The sequence below is a fragment of the Gymnoscopelus microlampas genome (genome assembly GCF_963454915.1).
Source record: "Gymnoscopelus microlampas genome assembly, chromosome: 9".
NCBI classification, from domain to species: domain Eukaryota; kingdom Metazoa; phylum Chordata; class Actinopteri; order Myctophiformes; family Myctophidae; genus Gymnoscopelus; species Gymnoscopelus microlampas.
The window spans coordinates 12,059,749-12,079,489 of record NC_139946.1 but is presented as its reverse complement, the minus strand read 5'-3'; the positions used below and the strand labels follow the sequence as shown (position 1 = coordinate 12,079,489).

General features: G+C 41.4%; 2 protein-coding genes across 2 annotated transcripts in view; both read left to right on the top strand.

Moving 5' to 3' along the window:
- Positions 1-1,700: 1,700 nt before the first annotated feature.
- Positions 1,701-5,665, top strand: LOC311051396 (urokinase plasminogen activator surface receptor-like; the record flags this gene model as incomplete). The annotated part of the gene is made up of 5 exons (XM_084065958.1): positions 1,701-1,757; positions 2,585-2,716; positions 3,238-3,390; positions 4,690-4,809; positions 5,415-5,665. The coding sequence occupies exons 1-5, from the start codon at positions 1,712-1,714 to the stop codon at positions 5,663-5,665; spliced, it is 702 nt and encodes a 233-aa protein (XP_083922084.1). The 5' UTR covers positions 1,701-1,711.
- Positions 5,666-18,560: 12,895 nt separating this feature from the next.
- Positions 18,561-19,741, top strand: part of celf5a (cugbp, Elav-like family member 5a) — a gene marked incomplete at both ends in the record, with an annotated part of 364,109 nt that continues 362,928 nt past the window's right edge. Inside the window, one exon of the mRNA XM_084066484.1 lies at positions 18,561-18,942. Coding sequence (XP_083922610.1) covers positions 18,561-18,942 — 382 coding nt within the window. The remainder of the gene's footprint in view (positions 18,943-19,741) is intronic.

Genomic DNA, 19,741 nt, shown 5'->3' with positions numbered 1-19,741 from the left:
AATTTATAAATTGCGGTAACAAAATACATGTACATCACTAACTTAAACACTGTTGAAAGTTTTCACTTCTATCTGTAAGGCAGTACAATTTATATTCCTGCTTTATTATTGGTTTATTTATTTATTAATCTTATTTCAGTTCTAAAATTGTGTATCCTCTGAGCTTACATTTGTATCCTTAGATCTCTGCAACGTCTTAACCAACTTTCACATCTTTGTCTCTTTGCCTTCTGAGGCCAACACACAAGTGTGTGTGTGTGTGTGTGTGTGTGTGTGTGTGTGTGTGTGTGTGTGTGTGTGTGTGTGTGTGTGTGTGTGTGTGTGTGTGTGTGTGTGTGTGTGTGTGTGTGTGTGTGTGTGTGTGTGTGTGTGTGTGTGTGTGTGTGTGTTTGCTCTGTCATTCAGTATGTATCAGTTATTGCTGTTCTCTTGCTGAAAGTTAAAGGTTGCCAAGACTTAATGTCTAGCAACCAGTGTTTTAGTTTTTTGGGCTAGTAATAAATATTTATGATACTGATATGAACATAATTATGTTATCAGGCACTAATGGGCAAGGCCTATTAGGGGAGTTGTGTCATGCAAGGAATCCAGGGAAAAGAAAATGTGATCGTATGATCTACAGTTCAAAGGCTAAAACGTGAAGTGACCTGTTATAGCGCCACCATGAGGCCAATTTGAACTGACCACCACAAAAGGTTAATGCACTATAGCCTCGCGTAGCCAGACTATATCACTGTGTGGATATGAGTCTGGTGCTTCTATGAGGACGTTTTTTTTAATCCAAGGGGGTGGGATCAAAACAATGGCTCTGGACGCAATTGGTTAGACCTACAACCAACTACCAATCACATTCTCCCATATTTGAATACTGGGCCCTGATTGGTCACCCCAGACTTCTGGAGCAGGAAATGGATTCACAACGGAGCGGTGCCAGACCCAAATCGCAGAGGGCAATTTATTTTTGGACTGGCAGATTCGTCTGGTCCCAGGCTAGCCCTGCACGTCGCATATAGTAGCAAAAATGCTGAAAAACAGCCTACCACCACAGGAAGGAACCCAGATCAAAAACACACACACACACACACACACACACACACACACACACACACACACACACACACACACACACACACACACACACACACACACACACACACACACACACACACACACACACACACACAGAGGTGGGGTTATGTAACAAAGGAAATTATATCAGGGGAGCGGTGCTTTATGTGATTGGCTAGGGGGAGTGAGGGGAGGGGAGGGGAAAGAACGTTGTGAGCGAAGTTTACTGTTAAGGCGAAGTGCCGTGCCCCAAATCCGTTATTCAATTCCAGTCATCTAGCAGTATTGGGGAATAAACCTAGGAATTGGCATAAGGGACACAGCTGACCCTACCATTCTAGTCTGCCTGCTTGCCAGTGGAGTGTTGATGTGAGTGTTGATGTCTTTATCTCTTTCATTTAATTTATAATGAGTTTTATTTATCTTAATAAAATGTGCTGAAGCTTGAAGTTGTTTATTTTAGTGCAAAGCTTGACCATAATAGTCAGAATGTATGGGAAATATTGCAGATATGTTTAGGCTGGGAAATGTAATGCTGCTTTTTTGTTAAAAATGTATAATATGTTTGGGTATTGTAGTCAGATGTATTAACAGCTGTAACTTTACCGGGTCTTTCAGTTCACAACTCTCTGTCCAGAACATCATGCATTTGTTCATTCTGATCATTGGGGTCACGCTATTCCCAAAAGGTAAGTCTCTCGTGTGTGTGTGTGTATTTAGGCTATCTTTTTTTCCACCCACATTTCTGTCTCTGTCTTCAACCGTTCAACATCAAACTAACTGTCCGGTGTTATGCTGAATGTTGACTTCCTCCTCATGGAAGCACCAGACTCATATCCACGCAGTGATATAGTCTGGCTACGCGAGGCTATTTTGAATCATGACCGTATGTAGGTCAAACAATCATTGATCATTGAACATGTGTCACCTTTATATTAGCTGTCTGCCAGGCAGGTCAGCCGAAGGCTCGAGACTATACAGTATATGTTTTCGCTCCTGTCCGTTCGTATGTCAGTCAGTTAGTGCATCTGTGAACAGCTAATCTAAGGAAACATGTTAGTCCGATCGGCATGACACACACACTCCCAGTAGGCACCTGTTTGGCCTCATGGCGGTACAACAGGCCGCTTCACCTTTTGACTTATAACCCTTAAACTGTAGGTTCTACAAACAAAATATTTTTTTCTGTGGAGTTCTTGGCTCATGACGCAACTCTTCATATACTCTAGGCCACGGCCATTTCCGCCTGGCAAGATTTTCCCGCCTTTTTGCATTTCTTCCAAACACTTTTTGCTACTACTTTTCCCAACCTCGCACAAATCGGCACATACAACACCTACAAACTTGTCCACTTGTCCATAACTAATGCATATTTACATATGTAACCTGTCTGATATGTTCTGCCTGTGTCTGCCTGTTGCCTTGCAGCCTATGTAACCTGTGTGATATGTTCTGCCTGTTGCCTTATACAGCCTATGTAACCTGTGTGATATGTTCTGCCTGTTGCCATATACAGCCTATGCCCTGAAATGTTATGCATGTGGGGACGGAGCACCTGAAGAACGCTGCTCCGCTCATGAACTAGGAAAAGAAATCATCTGTCCTGGATCTCACCATTGCGCTGCATTGGTAGCCACGACAACTACCAGTACGTGTTAGAGGTATAGACTAATTGTCTGTGCCTTTTTATCTTGTAAGATACAACTCTGTCATAGATTAGAAAGTCACCTTTATTACCCATTAAGACCTGAGGCCGATTCTACAAAATGTCTTGTAAATCCTAACAGCTTTGTCAGTGGTTCTCAAACTTGTTCAAGTCAAGGACCCCCCAACATTGCTGCTGACCCCCTTATCTCTGTTACTATCTTATTTTGTTGCAGGAACCCTCATAAGCAAAGATTTGAGTTAAAAATGTTTGCTTTAAAAATATGTATATACTCTTCCACAAATGTCAAGATATTTAGAAAATAGCAGATCTACAAGCTCTAGCTGTGAGCTTGTAGATCTCCTATTTTTGAATATCCAAAGTATGAAATAATGGTTAGTTAAAATCTAAAATGACGCAGATGCTTTCCTGGTTTTAGTCGGTTAAGTTCTCTTGAGCAGATCTTCTAGTATGATCTAATAAAGACATTATTTGGTTGAATCTAACATTTTGTTTGTTTTCAGTGGAACCGTACCCCAGTGGTGTGAGCTATAATATGAAGAATTGTTTGCCAGCTGATCAGTGCGTTAGTGGCACTGTGTACTTTGGAAACCAGCACTTTTATGACAACATCAGGTGCTGTTCCACTGACCTCTGCAATGTTAACTATACAGATGGTAAGTACCTATACAATTTTAAAGAGGTGGTGCCATGGTTTTGCACTTTTTCGGTTTTCATGTGTCTATGAGGTTGATAGAACTTCATTAAGCCCCCTGGTGGTGTTTTTTATGGTGTTTTATTCCTTCTCTGACTATTTTGAGTTTCTTCCTGGAGGCTGATACCTTGAGGGTCAAACTTGCCAATAGAAAAACAGCGCTTTAATGACACAGTAAAATTATACCCATTATCATAACACAACAGGTGTGGGCATGAGGAGGAGGAGGGACTAGGACAGGTGGGTGGTGCTAAGGTGGTGGAGGAGGTGCTAAGGTGAGAACCAGGATATGAACTGGAGGCGTGTCCACATAAAAACATAATTCTCCCTCCTAGTATAACCATAATACCTGATGATTATGTTTGGGGGGGGGGGGGGGGGGGGGGGGGGGGTCACTGAAAATCACGGCACCCCGTTTTTAACTATACAGATGGCAAATGCCTATACCATCTGTGGTGTCTTCTGAACTACATTAAAATAGATTAACCAATGTACAGTATGAAAGAGAATAAGTTCTGTACATGCATGTTTCCTTGTTTTCTAAATGATACGGCACAACAATCTTGGTTTGGATGTTCGTTCATTCTTCATACTTGATGGGAAAAACTAAAACATACTGATTTTTTCTTTTAAAAGAAAACTCTGCCCAGATCAACATGTCTTGTTCTGTCTCTGCATTCCCTCTATCTACTCTTACCTGTACATATCCTTACTGGTGCCTGATCATTTCCCACTCTGTGATCTGGGAGAACATTGGCTACCCCAGATCAAGTTCAAGTTGTTTCAGAGTGCAGGCAGACTGAAGTGTGTGTGTGTGTGTGTGTGTGTGTGTGTGTGTGTGTGTGTGTGTGTGTGTGTGTGTGTGTGTGTGTGTGTGTGTGTGTGTGTGTGTGTGTGTGTGTGTGTGTGTGTGTGTGTGTGTGTGTGTGTGTGTGTGTGTGTGTGTGTGTGTGTGTGTGTGTGTGACGGTCGATCTGTTGTTCAATTTGAGTTGCGGTTCAAATTATAAGTATAACACCACTGGTGCCTGGTCATTAAACTACTAAAATATGTATATTATATGGAGCATTGTGATGGAGCGCAATTACACCATTTTGTTATCCTAATATTTCTTACTTTTGTTTAAATTAAATGTATTGGTGGAAGGTTTGTGTAGCTGTTGTGTCCTTTGGGTTGTCAGCCATGTTGAAAATGTTTGTTATGTTGTACATGGTGTAATTATGAATTATTTTATAATTACATCAACATGTAAACCTTACAGATAATTACGTCAGCTTTGTTGAGAACGGTAGGACGTGCTACACTTGCACAAATCCACAGAACTGCGGCGACACACAGACGACTTTAAGGTGTGTAGGGGATCAGGACCGCTGCATCTCAGGTAATGAGAAGCCTGTGGCTTCAGAAGCAGGGACGTGCACAGATAGACTCTAGGTGGTGCTAGAGCACCTGCCCTTTGCCCTCTTGACCAGAAGTGCCCTTTTGAAAAAATAATATATATTTTTTTTCAGTTTACAGCAGGGGTCTTCAACAGGGGGTCCGTGACCCCGAGGGGGTCCTCAGAGTTACTACAGGGGGGTCCGCCAAATCTTTATGTGATATGATTTTTCTTTTTACCATAACCACTCGAAACCTAGCATCCCTTTTCTGAGGAGAACTTTAGCCAGAAATAGCAGATCTACAAGCCCACAACGCCTCGCACTGCGAGGCGTTGTGGGCTTGTAGATCGGCTATTTTTGGCAAAGAGGTATAGGTGTAGAGGGAAAAAAGAGCAGACCAAGTAAACAAAAAAAAGTATAATTTACTTGAGCACCTGCCCCTCAAAATGTCTGTGCACGCCACTGTTCAGAAGACTGCCTCTCCGGTTTATATGATATTTCATATTTCACATTCCTCAGCTGAAAAGAATGCTCAGTCTTTTGTAATTTTTTTTATGTTTGTGGACGTATTAAGCACAGACAGTAATAGGGTTTTTCGTGTTCACAGTGCTGGAACATAACGGAGTCCAAAACGAGACCAGGATCGGCTGTGCCACAAAGAGCATGTGCGGAGATGTGCAAGCCCTCCTGAACATGTTGATGAATATTAGCCTGTCTGAAGATTCCACAATAAGCTGCTGTGAAGACGACTTGTGCAACAGAATTATTGATCCTACAAACACAGCTGCTAATCCTACAAGTCTTACCAGCCTCCTGCTCCTGGTAGCATCAGTGCTGTTAGCGTCTTGTTCCTGGTAGCACCAGACAGTTAACCTCCAGATCTTTGTAGCACCAGTGCATGTTGTTTAACCCATTAAAGGAGAGATCCAGTCATATTTGGTGTTTGCTTTGATGTGTTGCTAATCACTCACCAACATACCAGGGGCAGTTGACTTTTTTCATTGAAGCCCTTTTCGCCATACCGTGATTGGCTGACTCTATTCAGACCCTTTGCTTTGATTGGCTAGCGAGACGCATGATGAAATAATAACCTAGAAATATCACCACACACTTCAAAAAAATCATTTTTTTTTAAAAAGTGAGCTTCCATCACTGTGATGACCACTGTTGTTTCTAAACTAGAACCAGGAGACCTGGTACTGCCAGACCCCTAGTGGTTGAAATCTGAATGGCCGGGCTTCGCATGACTTGTGTCCCTTCTATGTCCCTTCTATGACGAAAGGGGGACAGACTTTTTTTGGCTGGGGCCGGGGGACAAAGTGACATACCATGTATGGACAAAACAGATACAAAGCCTCATGTAAGCCCGATTCCCTGGCCTTGGGTCTGGCAATAACACCGCTCACTTCACACTGGGTGTGATTTTCTGCCAGACCTGAAAGGTATGGCCTACACGAGCCTTTGTCACCAATTTGTCCATACATGGTATGTTTGGTTGTGGTTAAGTTTCTTATGCATGAATAAATAGGCACAGACTAGTCGTGACATCACTATTATGTCACAAGTATAAATACGGTTGGTATATAACGTAAGACACAAAGATTTCAGAATTAGACTTCACACGACTTCACACAACACCGGCTTAGGTCTGGCACAACCAGGTCTTCTGGTCTTGTTTATAAAGAAATCCCAAATGAATGGTAATCGCCACCCACCTAGCACCCCTGGTGAGTGGTGGTATAGGTCTTGGTGGCGGTAGTGGAAGGAAATTATAGTGCTGTTAGAATTAAAGTCTATAGAATTATAATAAATGTGTCTTTAGAAAACTCCATATGTAGGAGAATAGAAGAGTAGAAAAGGGAACCAATACATAAATCTAGAATAGAGGACCTTTGATTTACACATACGGCCTGGTCGGCCTGGTCATCTGATGTTTTGACATTTTATAGTTGCTCATTTTATATCCTGCTATTACATATAACTGCGTTAAACTCAGCCATTATGATCCTTTGAGCAATACACTAATACTTAGATTTTCATACTGTGCTCCTAGTTTGAATCATTTGTAGGTCTAAACGTGTTATGAGTTTTAGTATAACTGTGTCACTATGACCTTATATTCCAAATAGGGGTGGGACGATATGGGTATCTCACGATACGATATCTGTGGCGATATTAGGCCCTTGATAACAATAATATCACGATATTCGATATATTGCGATATCACGATATATTGCGTGAAATTTCACCAACGATATATCACGATAGTCCTTGTATTCAATTGATAAACACATAAAATAGCACCAAACAGTTCAAAATCATCATTACACAAATACAGATTCGGAAAAACAACGTATCATTAACGAAAAAAATAAAATAAATAATAATAATATAGATATTTTTCGGCAGTATATCGATTATTTATCGCGGGAGAAAGTATCGCGATATATCGCAATATTGATATATAGTCCCACCCCTAATTCCAAAACTGAGTTTATCAGCATGAGATGAGATCATATCACTGTAGCGTAGCCTCTCAGGCAGGCCCTCTCTCCTTCTCTCTCTCTCTCTCTCTCTCTCACTCCCTCGAAGGGAGTATTTCACTGACATGCAGGCAAACTATCCTGCTGTAATGTTAATATAGTGCCTTAAATGATTTCATAAAGTTAGTCTTTTTTGGTCTAAACGATTGCATACTTTTATTGTAGTGCCAACTGGTAATAGTTAGGGCTTTAGGATGATGTCAATTGCCGTCAATGTCTGCTGGAGCAAAACTTAGTGTACTGTTTCCCCAGTTTCAGTAAAATGCTCATAGGCATAGTTATCTATTCTGCACTCAAGATAGCAGTTTAGGGAGGATGCGTTCCACAGGTGCCCTGGATTCGATGCATGAAAGCCAAGGTCACCACAGCCTGTGAGACTGTCAGCAAGAGGGAGGGGGCCATCAGCCCGTCCCCTACGATGGATCAATAGCGACTCCTTCTGATAACTTTTGACATTATAATGTGTAAAAAATATAAAATGCTCTGCAGGGAGAGAGAACGGTGTGCAGACGTCTCGCCCTGCCACTGGTACACACATGTGTCAGGGACAGATAACGCAACCGCAGAGCTCTGATGTACAGATAAATGGTACTGTATCATCCTGCTGGTTTGATCATTCATTCTGATTATTCATAGGTTCATAATAGTTGTAAACTTAGATTAAAGGGTAATACAATAATTGGATTCATACAATTGTAAATCACCTGTGTAGCGAGTCTTATTCAAGGGTATTAACTCCTCCTCATTCACAGAATCCTGAACCATGCACCTTGGTTATTTCTGATTTATTTAGACCTTATATTTATGGTGTGAAGGTATAGCAGATTCCTTTCAGTAGCTTTTCACCTCAAGGGAGGTGCAACACCAACTACGTGCTAAAACGTCCATGTGGCCTGTAGCCTATATTGGCAAAACTACCAGACCACTATAAATAAGAATGTCTGAACATAGATCCACGTATACATAATCATGATATTTAGAAGCCTAGTGGGAGCACATTTCACATTATTTTTTTCTGAATATTGTTAATATTTGTAGAATAATGCTGTGTTCAGTATTTTTTTTTGAAAATAAGTAAATGTTAAAGTCTCTTCTCTTCTTGTTATTGCTTGACATTTATGATGGAATCTACACAATGCTCTAGTCATGTCATTTACGTTAAGTTGTTCTGTGATCGGCTCTTTGTAGTTCGTTCTATGCAAGGTCTATGACCTGAGAGACAAATAAACATTAATTAACATTAAATTAACATTAATCATATTTTATTTTATTTTATTAGATATTATATAGACCAATTAATTGTTTACTAACATTGAGACTGGATGCGCAGGTGATTGTTTCACGCAATCAATTTCCAACCTGTTGTTTCGGGGTGCGCTAGTTTCAGCACACCCCAACCCCCTCTTGTGTGTTGGCTAGTGTGGCACGTCCTGGTGAGACCTGATAGAATGGGTTTCATTTAGCGCAGACTGGTTGCACGCATACTGGTTCTTATCAGTGTGACGTCGTCTGTTAAGGGGTCTATAGATATTATAGCTATTTTCTCCAGCTCCATGTGGTGCATGAACCCCCCACCACTATTGTGTGGGGTGAGTCTATGATGGACCCACCACGCACAATAGTGGTGGTCCCCAGGTTGCTCTTAGTCAGGATGGTGGTCCCCGGGTCAAAATCAGTTGAAAACCCCTGGTTTAAACCATCCCTGTTGCAGCGCAATCAGACTACCAAGCCTTGGGCACCTTAACCATAGATGTTCAAGTGTCTCAGAGAGAGAGAGAGAGAGAGAGAGAGAGAGAGAGAGAGAGAGAGAGAGAGAGAGAGAGAGAGAGAGAGAGAGAGAGAGAGAGAGAGAGACTTACAGTATGTGACAATTAATCGTCAAGTAAAATGTCATAATCGTAACAGCCCTGTTGTTGGTGAAGAGAGCGGCTGGTGTGTGTGTGAGGAGCTTAGTGTGGTTCACCTAATTATGGCCTTGCTGGGAAGGCGGGGGGGGGGGGGGGGGGGGTCCAGTTTCTGTCTTCCCCTTCGCCTTGGCCTCAAGGGCCCTCAAGGCTAGATTTCTTCTGTGATTGTGGTAGTTAATCTTGTAGGTTGGGAAATCCTGCATTTATAATTTAAAGCAAACACAGGAAAAGGAGATAAGGACCTGGGTCTCACCTTGAGGAGAGGAAAAGTATCCCACAGGTGTTACTGCTTCCAATCTATCACACAATCCATCCACCCGTCTGTATGTCTGTCCGTCCGTCTGTGACCGTCCATCCATCTATCATCTAGTGTTGATTTTGACAGCAAATGTTGATTCAGTTTTAGTCATAGTCTTTTGAATAAAATTCCATTTAGTTTTAGTCATATTTTAGTCATCTGAAATGTTTTAGTTTTCGTCTAGTTTTAGACGACTAAATATCATAAAATTATAGTCGACTAAATCTACAGTTGATTTAGTCGACTAAAATGTATTGTGGCGGTGCCTTGATGACGTCGTAATGGCTGATTTTACACTTGGTTGCATGCTGAAAATAGGCGATCTACAAGCTCACAACGCGTCACAGCGCGTCGCAGCTCGACACGTTGTGAGCTTGTAAATCTGCTATTTTCAGAGCGTAACACCCGAGCGCAGCCAACCATAAAATAACTTGTCTTCTTAGTTCTACTGGATCTCTTCTCCACTATAGTCCCTCACTAAAAATGTAGTCTAGTTTTTATTTGTTGACAAAATTGTCAATATATTTAGTCTTAGTTTTAGTCATCATAGTTTAGTTTTTATTTAGTTTTCGTCAGTGAAAAAAGGTAGTCGACGAACATTTTTCGTCATAGTTTTAGTCGACGAAATCAACACTGGAATGGAAGGACCCACTATGCTAGAGTTCTGTTCATTTGAAAAGTTCTGAACAATAATTGAGAGTTCTCCACTTCCAAGATGGTCGTCAGTGTGACCTGAAGCCGGGGAAGGAAAGGTGCGTCACACACCACACCACACCACACCACAGTTCAGACTGCTCTTAGCACATCTCATCAGCCTATTAAGCCAGCGGCCCATAAAAATGTCTCCAGTGTGATATGCCATCGTCACATCGCACCATAATTTTCTTGAACAACACCTTACAGTTGAGTGAGCATGCTTTGCAATGCATAACCACAGAGTGCAACGGTGAATTAGGCATCAAGGGACACCTCCAACACTTTACGCTTATTAAACTGCAACTACAGTTTCAGAACCTTTCCGTGCCAGACAGAGCATAGAAGAACCTTGCTCTTAACAGCAAAATGCGCATTCCACATTTTGCCTTCAACAAAGTTACAATATAAGCTCTTTGCAGTGTTGATTTTGACAGCAACTTTTGATCTAGTTTTAGTCATAGTCTTTTGAATAACATTTCATTTAGTTTTAGTCATATTTTAGTCATCTGAAATGTTTTACTGTTAGTCTAGTTTTAGTAGACTAAATATCATAAGATTATAGTCGACTAAATCTACAGTTGATTTAGTCGACTATAATGTGTTTTGGCGGTGCCTTGATGGCGTCGTAATGGCTGATTTTATACTTTGTTGTATACTTCGTTGAAAATAGCAGATCTACAAGCTCACAACGCGTCGCAGCTCGCCGCGTTGTGAGCTTGTAGATCGGCTATTTTCAGAGCGCAACACCTGAGCGCAACCGAGCTTAAAATGACTTTACTTCTAGTTCTACTGGACTCTTCTCCACTAGTCCCTCAGTAACATTTTAGTCAAATTTTTTTTGTTGACGAAATTGTCAATATATTTAGTCTTAGTTTTAGTCATAACTTAGTTTTGAATTCGTTTTTATATCGTTTTTTGTTAGTGAAAAAAGGTAGTCGACGAACATTTTCGACGAAATCAACACTAGCTCTTTGTTCATACTTAAAACTTGACACCAACTCTGGCTAGATGGCATAAAGCAAGCTACATCACATCTGTGTGTATTCATTTGTATATACAATATGTGTATGCCTGCAGTATGTGTACAAAAAGCAGAGGGAGTGCAGTCTGCACGAAAACCGCTGATCCAACCGCTATGCCCATATGTAGGCATAGGTATATGGAGAACTGGTTGTCCAGAACCGCCGATCCGACCGCCATGCCCATATGGGCATGCCCATATATGGACCCATTTATGGGAATAAAAGGGACACATGCAGTCATGCAGACAGACAGATACAGAGATCTGGGGTAGAGCGGCCGGTTCCCAGTTCGATCCCGGGCTCCCCCAGAGTTTGAAGTGTCAAAGTGTCCTTGAGCAAGACACTGAACCCCTAATTGCTCCCGATGAGCAGGTTGGTGCCTTGCATGGTTTCCTCCGCCATCGGTGTATGAATGTGTGTGTGAATGGGTGAATGTAATGCACAATCTATGTAAAGCTCTTTGGATAAAAGCGCTACATAAATGCACCATTTACCATATAAATGCACCATTTATCTCCATATATGGGCATAAAAGGGACACAGACAGACAGACAGACAGACAGACAGAACGGTTATTACAATTCTCAACTTCAAACCCTTCCCAAGTACGTCCAGTGTGTACAAAATACAGTTACAGAACGTGTCACGATTGTGTAGAATTTGGGTAGTTAGATAAGGTGTGTGTGTGTGCGTGTGTGTGTGTGTGTCTGTGTGTGTGCGTGTGCGTGTGCGTGTGCGTGTGCGTGTGCGTGTGCGTGTGCGTGTGCGTGTGCGTGTGCGTGTGCGTGTGTGTGCGCGCGCGTGTGTCCATGTGTGTGTCCGTCTGTCTGAGAGTGCACACAGAATACTAAATGACTCCTCTAGCTGTCTCGTGTTTCCCTCTGGGCTCTGCTAGCCTCCCCAGGCTAAAAAAGATCAGGCCTGACTGCCTCCCTTGCACTGGATATATACTGGTTAACAAGCAGTGGCATAAAACGCCAGCCAGCTAAATTGTATGTAACTTTTTAGTTCACACTAATGGTGTGGCCTTTATTGATTTCTTGTCTCCACATTCAGCATGGTGAAACACTAATGGTAATGGTCAATAAAAAACCATGAAGTGGAAGTTCTCAGTCCTCCTTCCCCCCGTGTTGACCACGTTCCTAAAAATAGCCCAGCCAGCCACTCACAGCCTCTTCAGAGCAGAGATCCAGTCCTGTGACAGCCCTGTATTCATGTTCAATAAGAACCACGATGCTTGTCTGTATGCTACATGCTGAGCCATCCGTCAAAACAGGACCACTTTGACTCCTTTCCCTGCCAACACCCGTACATATGGCCAGCCAGATTCAGTAAATATGGATTGATGGATTGATGGATATACGTGTTACTTTATAACACAATGAAAGGAACCCAAAATAAACTCTGTGCCAAGCATGCAGAGATCGAAAAGGAACAGCAGTTTAGCAACAAGACCAAAGGTGTCTTACAGGGCACTGTGGGATGTGCTGTTTGAAAGAATTACTTTCACATTTCAAAAGAACATGTTTCCAATAGAAAAAAAAATGCCCTGTGCAAGCGTAGCTACCACCCACTGTTTTATTGACTAGCCCTGTCAATGTGAACCCCTGCTTGCTGCTGTCTCCCTCTGAACCCTTACGCTTATCGAACCTTTTTGTGGATAGAAATTTCATGTGTACTGTTCAATAGTCTTGACATTATTCCCTCCTTTCAGCCGATGACAACAAACATCTGTTCGCAAACTTGAGATTTCTCGGGGAGTGTTATTCTGATCACATTTTCTGTCTCCACTAAATTCTTTTTTGAAGGAGGGTGAAAATGTGTCAATTTCTGCACTTTCTGTTGAATTAACACTGAGGATTTTTAATTTGTGTAGCATTAAACCCTGAGCGACGGAACCAAGTGAAGAAGATCATCTCAGTCATTGATGCATAGAATAATAATGCCTAATTTATGCTGCCGATCTATAAAATCACAACGCATTGCATCTGCAACGTGTTGTGAGCTTATAGATCAGATATTTTTGGTTCACAACGCTGTTGTGCGACAAAGTATAAATCGGGCTTGTAGATAGAAAGTATAGCATAGTGATGTTACAAACAACACACCAGTGTCACTCGACAAAAAAATGTTTTCAACTGAAAATAACTTGAATATGTCCCTTTTGTAAAGCGAAAGTGTTCTGCGACAAAGTATGAATTAAACAAGTGATTCTCAACCGTTTCCATTTCAAGGCCCCCTATTTTAATATGCATTAGGCCACAAACCTCCATTTGACACGTTTTTTTAATCTCTAGTAACCCCAATCTACACTGTAAAATCCTCAATATTAACATTAACATGGGGTCCCCAGACCCCAGGTTGAGAACCAGCTAACTAGATCAAGGACCCCATGTGTCTGAATCCCTTTCGACTAAGATGACACTTACACTTACTTATATATTTGACATCACTGCCAAATCATTGGTGTCTTAGTCTAGCATTGATGCAGAAGTCTGCAAGTTCTAGTTCTAGAAGGGGGACCCCCTTATGGTGTTGTTCCTCCAGAAAAACAGTACCAGCAGCCAAGATAGCCTAGTAGTAGTGGTATCGATTTACAGTACCTTGCAGCTCTGGCCGAGACTATTGTTGCAGACAGTATATCACTTTATTTAATCCACTGTTAAAGAGGCTGTAATTAGAAATTTGGCCAACAGATATTTTCAGCGCAAGAGCAGTTTGTTTCTAAGTGGTAACATATCCTATGAAGCCCATATCTATGATGCATTATAAACATACTTATAATGCAATATATAATTTACTTATAACTCTATAATTATAGTTATGAGAACCCATGCATACTCATTATGCTGTATAACAAATAATCATCACACAGTATAAAGCATTCTATAATGACTTATAAGGTCATGTGTAAATGCATTGTAATCTTCTTATAAGACTGTATAATACAGTTATAAGCACTTATTATTAGTACTCATAATGTTTTAAAACAATCACTTATAATATAATCATGCAATCACAACACATTATATAGCCTTTTATAATGACTTATAAGGTCAAGTATCATAATACTTCATAATTACTGGTCACTTTTCCTTTGGCCAGGATCATAGTGTATTATAATTCTCATAGTTGTAATACATCATAATAATGTTGTGATGCATTATAATCACCAGTATAAGCACTCATAAATACTCATAATGAATTATTTTGTGGAGCTTGCCCCTTGACGCAATTTAATGACCCCTTGCCAATTGCAATAAAATATGCATTATCAAGAGCACTTACTACTGTAGCAGTGATATAACATGAATACCCATCAAACTTTGCACTATCAAGGTATTTATAAATGAATTTGAAATCTAGGTAAGTAGCAGAGCAATCTGGGAACCCATCGCCAAATGAAAAGGAAAAATAGCGCCCTCTGCTGTTTTTTACTACTCACTTGGCTCTGGGAGGAAGTCGACGTAGCACACGTACGCAAGGAAACCGGGGTTTTGGTCTGCCTTCAGCCTTTCACTTCCGGTGGTGCGACTATGTTTTCATTCCCACTAACAATATTTCTACACGGAACACTAACACCACTTCTCTCAGAGAACATGGATCGTTTCGGTTATAAGCCCACTTGTTTCTATGATGAAAGAGCAAGTTAAAATGTGAATATCTTTCCGTGGTTTTGTCTGCTCCAAGGACGCTATTGTTAAATGAGTTTCGGTTTGTTTCTAGTGGGGAAGGATCGGCAGACACGTAAATCCCGCCCACTACATTTGATTGGGTAAAGCGTGGCCTGCTTCCTGATCTGAAGGCACGCCCACTTGTAGGCCAGTGCGTACGCGATATGGCGAACCCCCCCGACAGATTCAAACGCAGAGCAGAATCTGTTCTTGAGAGATTAGTAGCAGAGTAACACGCCCACTATGTACAATAGCCTATTTGTGTATTTACACATCTTTGAATACATTACCAGTGAGCATCCAAATTGTAAGCTGAACCATACCACTGCTATTTATGATTGAATGGCCAGTTAATGTAGATGTGTATTTAACTGGGTCCTTAAATTGTCACTTCACTGTTTAGTTTAGTTTAGTTCATCTGGGGACCCCCAAAACCACTGCTCTACATCATTTCATTCAAATGACAACAGCTGCAGCAGAGTAGAGTCCTATTTAATTCCAGAAGAGGGAGCAGGGAGCCTTCCTGGATACTGATTACTGTTCTTCCAACTAGAAACAACTAAATGTACGAGTAAAGCAGGAGATTATGAATCTGTATTCAAAAATGTTAAACCAAAATGTAACATGAATAGTGTGGTTTCCACCACAGGGACTAACAGTGCTAAACTGTTGGTGTAATTAATCATAATTAAGTAAACATAAGTTTCATTTTCCCAATTGAAAGAATCTTGGGGAATCAGATTATGAAATTCCTATAAGAATAATCCTATAGGATTTTCCAACGTTCCAATAGAATTCCTAAAGGATTCTGATATTAAAGAATACGGTAGGAGTTTTCCAAAGTTCCAATAGAATCCTGATAGATAGAGTGTCAAAGTTGACCATTTAACAGTTTGAGAACCATTGATCTCTAGAGCCAATAAAAGGCTCTGATCTAAATTTCAAATAAAATATATTATTGTGATAAACAAGAAAGGACTACTTACCCCGGCGGAAGAACTCTACTACCTGTGCATGGAAGGTAAGTTGTACGTCACGATAGTAGTGTTGCCATGTCCGCTTATTATAAGCGACTTTGTGCTTGTTTTTCTGTAAAGTTGCTTGTAAATATTGGTAGTTGTTGCAGTTTTTTGGGGCTTGTTTGTAGTGTTGTTTAAACCAGTGTTTCTGAAACATTTTCAAGTCAAGGTCCGAAGGACCCCCAAACAAATATCTATTTGTGTGCGGACCCCCATCTGAAAAGATTCTATGCCAGGGAGTGAGATTTGTGTTGTTAAAATGTTTAAAAAAAATATTCCACATTTTTCAAATTTTCTCGAAAAAAGCAAATCTACATGTGAGCTTGTAGATCTGCTATTTTCAAATAGCCAATGTATATGTTTAAAGGGCGAAGGGCTCGCTTCTTTTGATATACGTGGTTTCTTGTTTCTCTCGCAAAACCTGGCAACACTACCCAGCTGGTCTATCTATGGGTCTGAGGACCAGAGAACTCCCCTGACAGTCAGAAAACGCGCCACTTTTAAAAATAATCTCCTGACCGACTTGTACAGACAATATGAACACAGTGATAGACGGGTCACATGGACCAGTGACTTCTAACATCACAAGGTGAGTTTAAGTTGTTTAGTTTTTTTAAAGCATATTTTGGCTAGCCTACTTATTTGTGTTTATTAATTGTAGGCCTACTTAGGTTTTTCACTCGATGCCAACCATCCCCCAGAGTGTAGAAGAGAGAGTAACGTCACGCTTTGATCTCGCCGCAAAGCAGGCAGCTATGGGCTGCCCCCTTTTTTTCAAACATTAATTCCATAAATTCCAAACATTGGAATTATCTCATGGAGGTAGCCAGAGAACTTCCGCATTCCATTCTTACAATGGGAGTCAACGCTAGTGTCAGAACTCTCTTATTATCCCCCCCATGAGCCCCTCTGAACAGGAGGAGTGGATAATTAGCTATCAAATCATTCCAATGAAATCATAGGGTTTGGCCTAATGATATCAGGCTGATACTGCCCTACAAAGTATATGTGTAGGCAAAAGGTTTTTGGGAATAAACAATTACCTGAAGAACAGATAAACAATAGGCACTATTCACTGAGCAGCCATATTATGAAGACATTCACAGGTGTTACCAATGATACTAATGAAGGCTCTGTTCCATTCTGGTCAAACAGAGTCAGGGTGCTGATATTGTGCATATCTACAGTTGGGGTCCAGGGACCCTCGTGGGCTTCCAAATGGCCCCTTGCAGGTGTGTAACTCTGAGAGTGTACAAATGGAACCAAATGGACCCTTACGGGTCCATTTGGTTCCATTCGTACACTCTCAGAGTTATGGGGGTGTGGAAACCACTGTGCTAGACTAAATGGAACAGAGCCTTCATTAGTATCATTGGTAACACCTGTGAAGGAAGTGATAATATGGCTGCTGTGCATAGAGCCTATTGTTATTTCCCATAGTTACTGCACGTTGGCTTTGTTTTGATTGATTGATTGAATACTTTATTAACAGTTTGCCCCCCAAAAGCACAGAAAGTACAGTTTAATACAAATACAATGCTATTAAGGACTGAACCCAAGAAAGCACTATGGCTTGTTTCCATTGGGGTCCTGTGTATTCAATTCATAGAAACATTTAGTGACAGACAAATATACAAGTAACAATACTATGCCAAAACATTATATTTTGAAGGGCAGTAGGTGCTTAGTGATTAACTGTGCTAATATCTGAGAGTTTCTGATAGGCTACGCAGCAAAAAAAAACTAAAACTCCCGTTTCCATCATGTTAAATCCTACAGTTTAGGCCTCATGTGCAAAGGACAGGGGCAACTCTCAAGATGCAGTTATACACAAATGCCTGCGGGTGGCGCTCCAGAGCAGCGGATATTTGCTCTTTCACGCTTTATTCTGGCACGATCAACCCCCTCCTCTGCTCCTGTACAGCGTGTGTGGAGGGTTGCCATGTCCGCTTATTATAAGCGACTCTGGGCTTCTTTTTCTGTAGTTGCTTGTCAAAATTGGTTTGTTGTGGGTTGCTGTTTTTTTGGGCTTGTTTCTAAAGTGTAGTTGCTTATTTTGGGCATTTTTGTTCATGTCAAGGACCCCCCAAATGACTATGTATTTGTCTGCAGACCCCCCATCTGCAAATATTTTATGCCAGGGACCCCCATACAAGATTTGAGCTGTTCAAATGTTCCACATTTTTCACATTTTCTTCAAGATTAAAAAAAAAAATAGCAGATCTACAAGCACACTGTGACGCGATGAGTTGAATTGTGAACTTGTAGATCTGCTATTTTCAAATAGCCGATGCATATAGGTTTAAAGTGCTCATGTGGCCCTGCTATAGTCGCTTCTTTTGGGCTTGTTTTCACTGACCCCGGTTGCCTGTTTCTCTCGCGACATCTGGCAACGCTGCGTGTGTGTGTTGTGTGTGAGTGTGAGTGTGAGTGTGTGTGTGAGTGTGTGTGTGTGTGTGTGTCGAGATAGAAAGAAAGTCAGCCTGGTTTCCAGCTGAGTGCTTGCTCTCTCACGGCACTACAGTGTGTGTATGTGTGTGTGGCGTGGTGTGTGTGTGTGTTGTCATTATTATCCACTCTGCTCTCAGCTCAGAATGGCCAGATTCACTCAGACTGAAACAAGAAGGCAGCAGCAGCATCCACACACTCACTCCAACCTGGTTTTCACCGGACCGGGGGTCCAGCAGCAGCCACCACCGACCCACCAACAACAGCATCAGCCCTTACTCCTGATCCCGCCTTATCAGCACCAGTACCCTCAGATCACATTCCCCAAGCCCATGAACGGGTCAGAATCCATTTCCATTCATCCGGAGAGCGGCGGCAACAACATGAAAGACCAGGATGCCATCAAGCTGTTTATTGGGCAGATACCGCGGAACCTGGAGGAGAAAGACCTGAAGCCCCTGTTCGAACAGTTCGGGAAGATCCACGAGCTGACAGTGCTGAAGGACCGATACACCGGCATGCACAAAGGTAACGTGCGTGTGTGTGTGTGTGTGTGTGTGTGTGTGTGTGTGTGTGTGAGTGTGTGCCCCCCCCCCTTCCTTCGCACTGCTGGCTGCGATCAGGCCCATGCATGCCTAATATAACCTAATAATTAGCTGTTTTATACGCAAAATATACTGTTTGAATATAGCCTTGGCTCGAGACTATCGTAGATGTATTTGATCGATTTTGATTTTTTTTATATAAAAAAATGTCCAAATTGATAAGATAAACCTACGATAGTCTTGATCCAAGGCTATAGTCTAAATAGTGAGTCTCGAAGTGTGTTTATGTTTATTTCCCCCCAAAGCCCTGTGTGCCACGTTTTCTTTATGTGTATGCTTAATTGGCGTAGCATATCCTTTAATATATTTCAGACATGGAGTAATTTTTAAGCGATTCAGAATTGTGATTCCATGTTTTCGTAGTAGCCCCAATAACGTGCGTAGTGGATTGCTCCATAAGAACGCTTTTGTTTTTGCAAACGCATATGCAAGACAAGTTGCCTTGGCGTTTCACGACACGATCGGAGCTTATAGTATTTCTAAAATAACAATAATATCGGTAGAGCCTATACCTCCATAGCAGCTTATATTTCAATATTCCACAGAATGTTTAGTTATTTTGGTTTACTAAATTTGTTTACAGTGGTAGGGCAAAAAATACGCGTCCGATTGCAATTCAACAATATCGATAACGGTGAATGCGATTCCATCGCATTCACCGTTATCGATATCGTTGAATTGCACAAGTGAATGGTCTTTTCTTTGCCGCTCTCAGAAGAAGT